The 14829-nt window shown below is 39.5% G+C and overlaps 1 protein-coding gene across 4 annotated transcripts in view; it reads right to left on the bottom strand.

The window, feature by feature from the left end:
- Positions 1-2017: 2017 nt before the first annotated feature.
- Positions 2018-14829, bottom strand: part of DCDC2 (doublecortin domain containing 2) — a 136920-nt gene continuing 124108 nt past the window's right edge. For all 4 annotated transcript variants that reach the window (XM_081522199.1, XM_081522201.1, XM_081522198.1 and 1 more), the window contains 2 exons: positions 2712-3020; positions 2018-2571 (listed from right to left, as the gene is read on the bottom strand). In XM_081522199.1, coding sequence (XP_081378325.1) covers positions 2473-2571; positions 2712-3020 — 408 coding nt within the window. In that variant the 3' untranslated portion in view covers positions 2018-2472. The remainder of the gene's footprint in view (positions 2572-2711; positions 3021-14829) is intronic.

Here is a 14829-nt window from a genome sequence, read left to right as displayed (position 1 = left end):
TTTGGGAGGTGAATTAATTGCATCATTTATGTTAAGGTCATCTCCAAAATGACCGTTTACAGAAATCATTTGTTAATGATTTCTTCCTTGGTAAGACAACATTTCTTTTTCTTTTTTTTCTAGTAACATATGCTTGCAAAGTGTTTTAAAGTCATTAGTGATTGTTCATTCCTCAAGTTAGGTCACAATTATATCTTATAGATAGGTGGTGAAATATGCACATACAAGTATTATATCCCAATGTTAAAATTTTTTGCTACAGTTATTGTAGCCTATCACTTTCTTAAAGTATACTTAAAATACCAAACTTTGTGTTTCATTTAAAGTGACATTCTGCTTCTCTAAGATGACTCTTAAAAAGTTCCTCCAAACTTAAATGTTAAGAGAGAGAGAGTGTGTGTGTGTGTGTTTATATTAGTCGCTCAGTCATGTCTTACTTTGCGACCGCATGGACTGTAGCCTGGCAGGCTCTTCTATCCATGGGATTCTCCAGGCAAGAATACTGGAGTGGGTTGCCATTCCCTCCTCCAAAATGTTAAGTATGATGAAGCAAAGAACAGGAAAAAATGAGAGACAATATCTTTATTGAAGAAGGAAAAGATAGATAAAATCCTCATTAAAGAAAGAAGAATCACCTTGATAATCCATTATAATTTCTTATATGCAATCTTTTATTTTTATAAACTATTTGAAATCATTAACTCTAGACCCAGTAATAGTGTGGGAATTTAACATTAAAAAACCAAGTAGTCTATTGCCCTAGCAACAAAGATTATTAAGATGATTGTTTATCACCTGCAAAGCTTTATACTGTCTCACTTGAAAAAATAAACCTACTAGTAGAAAGAACAATCTAGAGTTTATATTAGAAATACAGTACCCCATTTATAATTCATCCTCCTAGATTAATATACCTGTATATCAGTATCTCTTTCCAATACTGTTATAGTCACTGTATATACTTCCTATTTATGGAAAATATTAAAATAGCTTTTAAGAAAAATATATCAGTTTTCTATAGTATTACTGAGCGCTTTATATAACTTTACTTTAATTCCAAGTGATTGGTTATGAAACCTGGGAGGGGGGTAAATCTTTCAAAATTATCATTAATAATGAATTCTATGAAAGCACAAGAAGTTAAAATCGCAAATTTCTACATAATTAACAAAAAATATTCTTTAATATGAGAAAACATATTATTTCTATATTTAAGGAAGAACTACATCATCTCTTAAAAATTCAAAACTAATGTGACCTTTTTTTTCCCACATATACCTGACGAGGCAATCTGATTTAATTTAATTAACCCTAGAACTGTAATCAGGAACTGGTTTCATTATGACAATTTTTAAACATTTTTCAACAATTTCTATCTTATAGCTTCAAATTATAGAGAAAAGAATCTCCTTAAAAGTCTAAATATAACTGACCATGAAAAGAAGTATTTGCTGATACCCCTAAGGGAAAAAATATGACAGGGCAGTTCTAATAAAAATAACATAAAAAGCAAGAGAAACTGAGGCGTAACAAAATCTTATAGCCTAGGTTTTTTTTCTACTACACGGCCTTGCTCTTTTTGTTAAAAAACTGGAGAAATTCAATCTTTGGAATACCCAATATTGAGCTTTCTAATATAATAATATGAAGAAGAGAGGAGTATTATTGGTAATGGTAGACTGGATCAGCTAAAATCCATAGGATACCAGAATTTGTAAACTACCCAGACAGGCTCAGTGATATAATTAGGTGTTCCTTTCTGTAATTCCTTCCTGAGTGTGTGTCATTAAAGCCGGAAGATTAAAACCCGAAGTACTTAAGGGAGGGACATGACAATATTGTTGCGGAATACAATGAGTGACTACTTCCTCCTTCCAAAATGAATACCTTGCATTTGCCTTTTAGTTCTTTTAAGGTAGATTTTGGCTAAGGAGGAAGAAAGAAAGGAATGTCAACAAGACACAGAAACATTTCCGTCTATTGCCATCTTCAAATTATCTCTGAAACTAAGTTGCAATCAGTTTATTCAAGAGTTTATTGCTTTTTTAAAAAAATAGTACATGCTTTCCTATTATTATTCTTTAAAATTCTATGCCCTCTTAGATAAGTGCTTTAGCATAAGTTGCCATCCAATAATCTCACTTCTCAAGAACAGGTATGGTCCTGTGTTTTTTCATCTTTACAAAGGCAAGTGGCCAACTGGCTTCCAGTGCAAAATCCCCTCTATTACGCTTAATTTTTCTACATGACTTTTAAAAACACAGCTCATAAAAAGAAGTTTCTCTCCTTTAGTAGCTATTCAAAGTTACCTAGTCTTTCCCATTAGTCAGGCCTCTAATTTTAAATTTCAGTAGGTAGTATTCAACCCCATTGTCACATCATGTTTAGCAATAGCTATATACTTATTCTTCAAGTATTTAATCCTTCATTTTTCTTATACTCAATATACTCTCTTTTTAAAAATTATCCATGCTATGACAAATTATCCTTGTTTTGTTCGTTATCATCATTTTCTTGTGGACTAGTGATTTTTACTTCTGGTTTTGGTGGTCTTTGAGGGTCCAAGTCAGCCTGAGGGAAAAATAGATGAAAATAAAGATATTTAGCTCTTTAGTTACAGAGGCAATAAAATTTACAAGGAAAAAAATGACTCAACATTGTCTTTAACCCTTATAAATATTTCATCCTTACAAATAATCCTACAGAATTACCTCTTCATGTCCACTGCCAGCTCCTTGAGACTTGATTTCCTCATCCACCGCTTCTTGAAGCTCATTATTAACCTGCTCCAGTTCCTCGCCGTTTTCTTCATCAGTCCCTCCGTTCACACGAGCAACAGGACCTGCCTGCTCCTGCTCGTGATCCAGGATCTCCTCTGCTTGCTCTGGAGCTTCGGGCTCCTCCAGGTCTCCTTCCTCCTCTTTAACTTCACCATTCATTCCTGAGAAGTCTTCCTTCTGTTCCACCTCCTTGTTTTCTTTCTCTCTATCTTCTTCCTCATCTACTATTTCTGCTGGCCTCTGATGGATCAAAAGAAATAATGGATAAAGATGGGAAGTAGAACAGAGATTTTTCCATGGCACATTATAATAATATAATAATTATAGTATGACTGTCAAGTAAAACTTCCGTACGTTTGCACATCTACAGTATGTCCTGTGTTAACCTCTACTGGATAGCTATATATACCACTCGTCGCAAATATTTCCTCATTGAATTCTCACAATGATCCTATAAGGTTGGTAGCATTCCCATTTTACAGGTGAGAAAACTAAGGTACAGGGAGATCAAGTATCTAGCCCAAGATTCCACTGCTTATAAGTGGAAGAGCCAGAATGAGAACAAAGCATGTGACTCCAAAATTAATGCTCTTACTCCCCATTACAAAGAGAAAATTAAACTATAAGATCCTTGGCCAATTTTAGTGGAATGTCTGGCCCAGAGGAGGAGATTAAAAAAAAAAATTCTTTGGGGAGAGGTTATCATCCCCACCACTAGTGTTTGGTATGTATTTAAATTTCTAAATATGAAAAAAGGGGAAAACGATGCCAAGGATGTGAATCCAGGTTTTCTAAAAAAAAAAAAATGTGGACAGCTTTCCACATAATGCCTAAGAGAGCTGACTGTATATCTGCAAATACAAAAATTGATTGTCGTGAAGATCCAAAGCCAAGAAACAATAGGTTCTTTCTATAAAAATGCTTACATACATTATAAACTCCAAAGGAATTTTTACTGTTCTTTGGATACATGTAAGTCTGTTTTAAAAGAGAACAAGAGGCAAAATTCCAGAGGCAAGATTTTGGAGAGAGAAAGACCCAGGTTCAAGTCCTTGGCCAGGCACTGTCTATTACCCAATTTCTTTGAGGTTCAGATTCCCCACTCAGATGACACCACCCTTATGGCAGAAAGTGAAGAGGAACTAAAAAGCCTCTTGATGAAAGTGAAAGAAGAGAGTGAAAAAGTTGGCCTAAAGCTCAACATTCAGAAAACTAAGATCATGGCATCTGGTCCCATCACTTCATGGGAAATAGATAGAGAAACAGTGGAAACAGTGTCAGACTTTACTTTTGGGGGTTCCAAAATCACTGCAGATGGTGATTGCAGCCATGAAATTAAAAGACGCTTACTCCTTGGAAAGAAAGTTATGACCAACCTAGATAGCATATTAAAAAGCAGAGACATTACTTTGTCAACAAAGGTCCGTCCAGTCAAGGCTATGGTTTTTCCAGTAGTCATGTATGGATGTGAGAGTTGGACTATAAAGAAAGCTGAGCGTCGAAGAATTGATGCTTTTGAACTGTAGAGTTGGAGAAGACTCTTGAGAGTCCCTTGGACTGCAAGGAGATCCAACCAGTCCAACCTTAAGGAGATCAGTCCTGGGTGTTCATTGGAAGGACTGATGTTGAAGCTGAAACTCCAATACTTTGGCCACATCATGCAACGAGTTGACTCACTGGAAAAGACCCTGATGCTGGGAAAGATTGAGGGCAGGAGGAGAAGGGGAGGACAGAGGATGAGATGGTTGGATGGCATCACCAACTCGATGGACATGAGTTTGGGTAAACTCCAGGAGTTGGTGATGGACAGGGAGGCCTGGCGTGCTGCGATTTGTGGGGTCACGAAGAGTCGGACACGACTAAGCGACTGAACTGAACTGAACTGACTTGTAAAACAAGAATGTAATAAAACTTCCATGGGGAGTAAATAAGTTATATGTAGTACCTAGCAAAGCACTTGGCACTGCATGGTCCTAAAAAAAAAAAAATTAAAATATTTTCTCATTTGTTGTTCTCATCCTTTCCTGAACCTACCATATTTCTTCATTGCCATAAGTAAAATAATCAGTTTTTTTTTTTAAGGATCAGGTAGAAAGAACATAGAATTTATTTTATGTTATGACGCCATACCTGCCTCTTTCCAGCTATCTGACATTGAACAGGTCCCTTAATCATCTGGAATCTGGAAAATGAAGGTTTGAGATGAAATAACTCTGACCTCCCTTCTAACTCTGGAAGTCCATTCTCCTCTAACTGCTCAGATTCTTCTTGTGAAGTGAAGTGAAAGCCACTCAGTTGTGTCTGACTCATTGTGACCCCATGGACTGTAGCCTTTCAGGCTCCTCTGTCCATGGAATTCTCCAGGCCAGAACACTGGAGTGAGTAGCCGTTCCCTTCTCCAGGGGATCTTCCCAGCCAAGGGATGGAACCCCGGTCTCCCGCATTGAAGGAGGATTCTTTACCATCTGAGCCACCAGGGAAGCCCCAAATTCTTCTTATGGGGCTATAAGTAGTCTTCTTATAAGTTACCATAAAGAGCTCAGTTTTGGAAGTAAAGAAGAGAGGAAATGGAGCAGAGTAGACTAAAAATTCCAGATAAAATTCAACGCATTGTTTTGAACAGGAAAAGACATCAAAGAATGCAGAGCAGGGCAGTAACACATCACGTGATCGCAGGGCAGGCGGAGACAGCAGTAACTCAAGGTGGTGTGAGGTGGCCTGAGGCCAGAGCTCACACAGCTGTGCATAGAGGTTTCTACTGCATTTACAGGTGGAGAACAAAAGACAGGCAGCAAACACACTAAGCACCCATCACCCGTAAGAGCCAAATGTCACTCTCAGTCCTCATACATTCATCATTTCGGAAAACCCTCATGGAAACCCTACGAAATAGGCTTCTGATGCCCCTTATATGAATAAGGAAAATGAGAAATCACTCAATGCTGCCAGCATCACAAAGCGGGTGAATACGCAGGGCTAAGGTGGAACCCAAAGCAATCTTGTCCCAAAGTCCTGTATTCTTCCTCACAGTAATAACACAAGCAGTTGATAACTACCTAGTTGCTGCTGTAAGCACACTCAAGGGTAATTTCAATGGCAGAAAATATGACACATGCAGCTGACAATAATACTTTTACTATTTAAAGAATTACTGACCTGAGAACAAAACATTTCTGGATTTCTATTAAAGACCAGTCGATCGAGGGAAGGAACATTATGAAGATTATTAGGCAGAGTATGTGAAGCAAGACAGGACAAAACCCAGAAATATTACAGCACTAATAGCCAGTAAGAATAAAACGATTTCTTTGCAAATTATCTCTGAGAATTGGATAATTGTCTATTAGTCTCCTGGAAAATGTAATCTTTACTATGCCTAAACTTGTTTTAGGGTTTCCCTGGTGGCTCAGATGGTAGAGAATCAGCTTGCAATGCAGGAGACCGGGGCTCGATCCCTGAGTCGGGAAGATCCCCTGGAGAAAGAAATGGCAACCCATTCCAGTATTCTTGCCTGGGAAATCCCACGGACAGGAGTCTGGCGGGCTACAGTCCATGGGATCATAAAGAGTTGGAATAAAGAGTTGGACATGACTTCACCACTAAACAAAAACAACAAAACTTGTCTTTTCAAAACAACTTTGGGTTTTGGTTTTAAAGAGAAGTTAGCATTTTTTAATACAAAATCTTTAATAATAACAACAGAAAACTCAAATTTTAGGGCAATCATTCAGGAATCTAGATATGTCCCTTGCTTCTGAGAATATATTACAAGAGCTTGTTAAAATCTGCTAAGGTGACTATTGCTGTCTCAACGGGGAAAAATCTGTTTTCCTTTACTGACATCTGGATTTATACCTAAAAGTTGCCAAATGATAGAGTGTTGGTTTCTGGTTTTGAGTTTCTCATCTTACTCCTTTCTTTACTCCCAAATGTATATTCATTTTTTTTCCTTTAATGAAAAGAGTTGGGCTAGGATATACACTAATCTCCTTTTAAGGACAGAGATACCCAGCCCTAAATTCAGGCTCTGTTCTCTTTGCTATTATTGTCACCACTACTAACAAGCAGTATTATGTTTTCATCCCATTATTTCTATTAGACTTTCCCTGCACAGCTATTTTAGTAGTCATCAAAAGAAGCCATATCTTGTTAGCTCAACTTTCAGAAATTCAAGATTATGGGGCTGAAATACCAATTTGATCAATTTAAATAGGACGATAACAGTAGTTAAAAGGCTTATAATCTTTTAAAATATCCTGAGTGTAGTACGAAATTTACTATTACTACAACACTACAATTCAGGGCAAAAAAAAAAAAAAAAGAAAGAAAGAAAAAATGCTTCCATGACAGATCTGTAATGAATAAATGAAAAGCAATGCGCTTTTTGGTGTAATCTCCTTGGAAGCAAGCATTAAATTATTAAAGATGTTTCCAGTGTATACATCAATCAAATCATCCCCAGAAGGAACACTGAGTTTTATACCCATACACACACACACACAAGGATAAAATCTATACTATAGTAAGGGCTTGCAAAGAAGTAAAAAATTTAAAAAACACTGCTTCTATAAGAGAGCGGGCGTCCATTAACAGGCAGCCACATTATATTTTAAGTGTGCTCTCACCCCACCTCACCAAAAAAACACACAAAACTTAGCAACTATTTAATTTCTTCAAAATCCTCAAGTCCTCAGCCTCTGCTTGTTTAGCTGAACCTGGCTGATTGCCCAGCTAAACAGGGACAGTCACAGCCACCAGATGCCAATGTCAGCGCATTGAGCAGGGGTGACCTGTACACAGAGTCCACATTCCACGCTGCCACTCATCCAAAGAACTTTACAAGATCCAGATGCGGTTAACAGTTTCAACAGAGGAGAGGAGACACAGCACCAAAAGGGCGGGGCTGGAGGGTGTGGGGAGAAAGAAATGGAAAAGATGCGAGTAAGAAATCACCAGTTCAACTTGAGAAAGTGAAGGAGGAGGAAGAGAGACAGGGAAGAACCCTTTATCCCAGGTCCGATCACACTGTCCCTTTTACAGTGAAGGGAAGCAGAGCTCTCATACATGATGTCACCTCTCCTTCCTGCAAGAGCCAGGTCTCACGTGATCCCAAGGGACTGTGTTCAGACTTGAAGAAGATCACGAGGTGTGGGGAGTGGGGAGGGGGCAGTGATTCCTAGACAAAATTTCTGCCTACTGATGTCTTCTACAATGGTGATGTCAACTGACAGTGTAAAATATATACTGTGCAAGATGAGACAGCTGTGATCTGGTGGAAATAATGACCTCACAGAATTGAGTAAGGACCAAATGAGATCATGCACATGAAAGACCATTATAAACTGGAAAAGCTACATATATATATGCATATATATATACATATATATATGTATGTACGTTTATTACTGTTACCACTCCATTTTTCTTGCATTGACTGGAAGGAGTTGAGAGGTTGTCTGTGAAATAGTATAGTCTAGGATTTGCACTAATGAAATTGTATTCTAGGGAGCCACTTAGAGCAGTGTCCCTTTTAAATCTCATTCACGGTGAAAACAAATAAAATACAGCAAGACACAGCAGTCATCTTGCTCTTTTTGGTGAATACAGGTAAAATGCAGGCTGATCTTCAACTTCCAGTCCATTGAGATGGCTAGGTATGATTTTCATAAACTAATCACTCTTGCTTTTAGTTACTTACTTTTATCTTTGCTTCTGAGTTCGCTGGCAGGCACTTTACACGACAAATTTACCATTCAATAGCTTTCTTTGTTTCTGAACTCTATTCACTCTTAAAAGTAATACAAATGTGTCAGCAAGAGATACCAAAAAAGGATGACTTCCATAAATTAGTGTGTGCACTTAGGCAATGGATGACTTTTCAGTTGCAATGACAAGCTGGCAGTAGCCAGTCATTCATCCTGTTCCTTCTACCTTTGCCTGGAAGGATCTACCTTCCCTCCATTAGACCCACCTTCTCTCAAAGCCATCCTTGTCCCCTCAGGCCAGTTGTCACTCCTTATCTGCACCCTCAGAACACCATTCAAACTCTCATCTCAGTGTATTGTTATCCCCTGCTTTGTGTGATATGAAAACAGTGAACATGAATTGCTATCGAGTAGATGCCTCAAACAATGCTTGGAATGACTGTGAAATAATGGGGAAATATCAACCTTAGCTTTAGGGAGGCCTTCTGGAAGTTTCTAGAAGCAAGGGCTCTTTCTTATTCATCTTTGTGTCCATCACCCCGTTTCCCACAGGACTGTAATTCGTTGTCTTGAACTAAACCCAAATGTGCCTCCCACAGATAAAAGCCAGCATAGAGTGTGCCTGAAGGGACAGATATGGTGACAAGACTCACGTCTATTGGGCACTCTGCCCAGTACCTGATCTTATGTTCCATGTACTTCATATGCATGATCACACTTAAACTAACTGATAGGGCCCACATGGGATCTCATTGTTGAGATGGCTCATTATGTTGACCTCACAAACAAAGAATAAAATGATCAAGTGATCATTTTTAGTGATCTCAAGTGATCCTTGAGACTGACCAAATTGCCCAAACAACATTGTTTTCTCACGGGCGCCTACCTTCTCAAAGCTACGAGACCACCAGATTCTAGACCTCCGGCTATGTGACCACAGGACTCAACTACAGGCTAAAAATTAACCATCCCTTCAGAGAATTTTTCATTGGTGGGGTATAAGAAAGACCCCGTCAGAAAGGGAGGACACTGGTTCTCCTGAAGGGCCAGTCACCCTCTCACTTCCCTCTAATAAATTTCTCTTTTCTTGCCTGACTGCCCGGCTAGCTCTCTTTTTCTCTACACTCGCCTTACACTAACCTCACCACCATTTGAGGAAACTGCTATTCCTGCAGTTTGCAGACAAACAAACTGAAGCATAAAGAGTTACACTTGTTCAAAACCCCACCAATAGAGACAGAAGGATATGAACACATTTATGATCACGAGACTGTACTATTTCCCCAAGATAATGTATAGAGCAACCTCCCAAACTCAACACCATGTTAAACAGTTACTTCCAGTCTCATGTCTTCTAAGCCAGTGCTTCTCCATCACCAGGCATCTTGTTAAATGCAGATTCTGAGTCAGCACTTCTAAGCCTCTGCATTTCCAACAGCTCAGATATGCTGATGTTGCTGGTCCCTAGAGGGGACTTCAGTTCTTTTCAGTCCGACTCTTTGTGACCCCATGGACTGCAGCACGCCAGGCTTCCCTGTCCATCACCAACTCCCAGAGCTTGCTCAAACCCATGTCCATTGAGTTGGTGATGCCATCCAATATCTCATCCTCTGTCGTCCCCTTCTCCTCCTGCCTCCAATCTTTCCCAGCATCAGGGTCTTTTCCAATGAGTCAGTTCTTCACATCAGGTGGCCAAAGTATTGGAGTTTCAGCTTCAGCATCAGTCCTTCTAATGAATATTCAGGACTGATTTCCTTTAGGATGGACTGGTTGGATCTCCCTGCTGTCCAAGGGACTCTCAAGAGTCTTCTCCAACACCACAGTTCAAAAGCATCAATTCTTCAATGCTCAGCTTTCTTTTTAGTCCAACTCTCACATCCATACATGACTAATGGAAAAACCATAGCTTTGACTACACGGATTTTGTTGGTAAAGTAATGTCTTTGCTTTTTAATATGTTGTCTAGGTTGGTCATAGCTTCTCTTCCAAGGAACAAGCATCTTTTAATTTCATGGCTTGCAGTCACCATCTGCAGTGATTTTGGAGCCCAAAAAAATAAAGTTTGTCACTGTTTCCATTGTTTCCCCATCTTTTTGCCATGAACTGTTGGGACTGGATGCTATGATCTTAGTTTTCTGAGGCTCTAATCCACGTATAACACAGGCAAGATCATAAATATACCACCACCCCCAAAAGATATCTTTGCTTAAAATTTCTAATTGTAATAATAATGCCTCACTAGATGAAAATCATATTTTTAAGTTAAAAATATCAATTTAATTGAAAACTGAGAGAAAATAGGACTGACTGTCGGGCTTCCCAGGTAGTGCTAGTGGTAAAGAATCTGTCTGCCAATGCAGAAAATGCAAGAGACGCAGGTTCGATCCCTAGGTCAGGAAGATCCCCTGGAGTAGGAAATGGCACTCCACTCCAGTATTCTCCCCTGGAGAATTCCACGAGCAGAGGAGCCTGGCGGGCTACAGTCCAGGGGGCCGCAAAGAGTTGGACACGACTGAGCGACTAAGCATGACACTGTTGACAGAATAATGTTCAGCCATAAAGACAGTTCTGCAAGATTTATTCTAATTACATCACCCTGCCACTCTTTCTTAAGAGTAACTTTATAAAAAAGAAACACATCATTGCCAAGGCAGTAAACTAGGAAGATATTTTTACCTATGCTTAAAGGTCTTCTCCCCTGGTGTTTATGTCGAATTTTAGCCAATTTGTGACTAAAATTTGAAGAGAACAGTTTTCAGGTAGATACCGAAAACTACTCCATCCTGACCTTTCAAGATTAGCTCATGACTATGAGTAATTGTATAATACTGTATTCTGTATAAAGCACAATTCTTACGTTTCACTGGAGTCAAGAAAGGGTATACATTATACCTCACCCTCTACACTCACTAAACTGATATACATAATGATTGCACAAATCACGCAGATAAATTTCAGTCTCACAGTCTCACTGACATCAAGAACATCCAGCGTGCAGCTAGATTAGCAGGCATATTACACATATATGGGCAGTTACAGATAACATGTACCCTTAAACATAGAAGTTTTTGTAAGTTGAGACTTTTACCTTTTTAAAATTACGTTATTTATCATAAACAATTGCTCTTAATAGTTACTAGAAAAGTTATACTAGATTTTCTCCTTAACATGACACCAGTGTTGATATTCTAAGTGCCTTTTTGGCTGCATTTGCCTACATGCATCCCTGATTATTTATTTTGAAAGAGCCCATCCTGAGAAAACGGTTGATTTGTATGGCAAGACAGAAGAGGTCTGGTGCTTATTATTGCTGGCTGCATCCAAGCACGGATGGCTCAGGGGAAACCGTAAGTATTCAGGTTTTCTAGATAATATGCACGCAGCTACAAAGGTTAACTTAGGATTCCTGAGTGGTAAGAGGAAAGAAGATGGAATATGGAAATCATATGGAAATAACCCACAAAATATAGGAAGCATCAATTACTTGGAAGGCATTTTCATAGACAGATGGGGCTGCTTAGATAACTTACACTTTAAACTCACATCACACCTTTGACCGTAACCACGGCACCAAAAATTAGAAATGGGAAAAGCATCTAAATAGTGCCTACAGCTGATGTCCCATCCACTTTAGAAGTAAATGTTGATTTTTCTTATATTTATATCAGAATTCCCCAAGAAATGTATTTGAAAGTTTAAAACACTTGCTATCTGAGGTAACAGCACAAACTAGAACTTTCCAGGCAAGAGAGCCTACCTAACCACCCAAACATCCTCTCCATTCTTGCCTATCATTCCTGCTCCATCTTTGAAACATCCTAGACCTAGAAACTGGAACTCAGAACATCACCACCCCCTCAATAAAAATACCACCTTAGATGTTCATTTCTCGATGTAACATTTGCTACCTTTGAAATTTGGGAGTAGGATTTGTTATAGGTGTTTCTGTGGATTTGATGGCAGAATTCAGGAAGAGATGTTGAAAGTAAAGAAGCTACTGCACTTGTTTTATTTCTGTTCCCATGGAGACTAGCTGAATGAGGTGTTTGGAAATAATCAGTTTCAATTTTTCATGACAGCAAAGTACCGCTTCCTATTTTCAGCTTTCAGAGGGTTACTTTCACAAGGTAGGGGAAAATGGTTTGGATGTGGTTTGAAGTAAAATGACCTACAAAAAAAAAGAGTGCTCTATTCACAGACATGACACTGTAAGGACACAGGGAGAGTGAACTTTTGGCCGGGCCACCTGCTGAGAGCTGACTAGCCCAGGCCCATTGAACTCCACATGGGCCCAGAAACTCATATAATACTTTGAGAATTTATGTTTAGATAGCTATTTAGTCATCTTAGAAAAAAACCTTCCCCATTAAGTTTTCTCACTTTGCAAGTAAATGTTATCTTCTTTCACTAACATCAGAAATTCCTGAAGGCTACATGTTAATGTTTTAACACCATTCCTATCAATTAAACAGGTCGACCAAGGGGATGTCACACAAAGCCTCGCTGATGATGCACAGGGAAGTTTAGAAGCCAAAGCATCCTCATCTTAACTCTTCCTGCAGTGTGAGATGCTTGCAGCACCAAACAGGAATACAATTCACTAAGAGGAGGTTTACTTGAAGCTGAAAAGGCCATTTGCATACAATTCCTTTCATTTCAGGGAAGGCAGCGGAGGCCGAGTAGCCCTCCACTCAGATGGAACCTGTTTCCGTTTGTGAGATACTTCAGTTCAGTTCAGCCACTCGGTTGTGTTCAACTTTTTGCAACCCCATGGACTGCAGCACGCCAGGCCTCCCTGTCCAACACCAACTCCCAGAGTTTACTCAAACCCATGTCCATCGAGTCAGTGATGCCATCCAACCATCTCATCCTCTGTCGTCCCCTTCTCCTGCCTTCATCTTTCCCAGCATCAGGGTCTTTTCAAATGAGTCAGCTCTTCGCATCAGGTGGCCAAAGTATTGGAGTTTCAGCTTCAGCATCAGTCCTTCCAATGAATATTTGGAACTGATTTCCTTTAGGATGGACTGGTTGGATCTCCTTGCTGTCCAAGGGACTCTCAAGAGCCTTCTCCAACACCACAGTTCAAAAGCATCAATTCCTCAGTGCTCAGCTTTCTAGTCCAACTCTCACATCCATACATGACTACTGGAAAAACCATAGCCTTGTCGAGACAGACCTTTGTTGGCAAAGTAATGTCTCTGCTTTTTAATATGCTGTCTAGGTTGGTCATAACTTTCCTTCCAAGGAGTAAGCGACTTTTAATTTCATGGCTTGCAGTCACCATCTGCAGTGATTTTGGAGCCAAAAAAAAAAAATGTCTGTCACTGTTTCCACTGTTTCCCCATCTATTTCCCATGAAGTGATGGGACCAGATGCCATGATCTAGTATTCTAAATGTTGAGTTTTAAGCCAACTTGTTCACTCTCCTCTTTCACTTTCATCAAGAGGCTCTTTAGTTCTTCTTCACTTTCTGCCGTAAGTGTGGTGTCATCTGCATATCTGAGGTTTTTGATATTTCTCCCAGTAATCTTGATTCCAGCTTGTGCTTTAACCAGTCCAGCATTTCTCATGATGTTCTCTGCATATAAGTTAAATAAGCAGGGTGACAGTATATAGCCTTGACGTACTCCTTTTCCAATTTGGAACCAGTCTGCTGTTCCATGTCCAGTTGTAACTGTTGCTTCGTGACCTGCATACAGATTTCTCAGGAAGCAGGTAAGGTGGTCTGGTATTCCCATTTCTTGAAGAATTTTCCACAGTTTGTTGTGATCCACACAGTCAAAGGCTTTGGTGTAGTCAATAAAGCAGAAGTAGATGTTTTTCTGGAACTCTCTTGCTTTTTTGATGATCCAACGGATGTTGGCAATTTGATGTCTGGTTCCTCTGCCTTTTCTAAATCCAGCTTGAACATCTGGAAGTTCACAGTTCATGTACTGTTGAAGCCTGGGTTGGAGAATTTTGAGCATTACTTTGCTGGTGTGTGAGATGAGTGCAATCATGCAGTAGTTTGAGCATTCTTTGGCATTGTCTTTCTTTGGGATTGGAATGAAATAGAAGCCCCTTATCTCCCAGCTTCCCTTCCTTGAGGTGTCCAGACAGAATGCCAAACCGTGTAGGCAGGCACCCCCTCAAGCCCCCAGAAGGCTGTGTCTGTGTGGGGAAGTGGCTTTTCCCACTACGGTATGGGGCTTTGTTTCTTACATGGCAAAAAAAGAAGTCAAGACCAGCCTCCCTCGTAGTTCTCAACATTTTATAATTCTTATTTTAATAGTAGTTCATGTGAGCATGCTCAGTTGCTCAGTTGTGTCTGACTCTTTGTGACCACATGGACTATACCTGTCAGG

This window comes from Giraffa tippelskirchi, chromosome 8 (assembly GCF_054371585.1).
Source record: "Giraffa tippelskirchi isolate mGirTip1 chromosome 8, T2T-mGirTip1v1.2.pri, whole genome shotgun sequence".
NCBI classification, from domain to species: domain Eukaryota; kingdom Metazoa; phylum Chordata; class Mammalia; order Artiodactyla; family Giraffidae; genus Giraffa; species Giraffa tippelskirchi.
The sequence above is the reverse complement of the archived record's forward strand: the minus strand, read 5'-3'. Positions and strand labels throughout refer to the sequence as shown.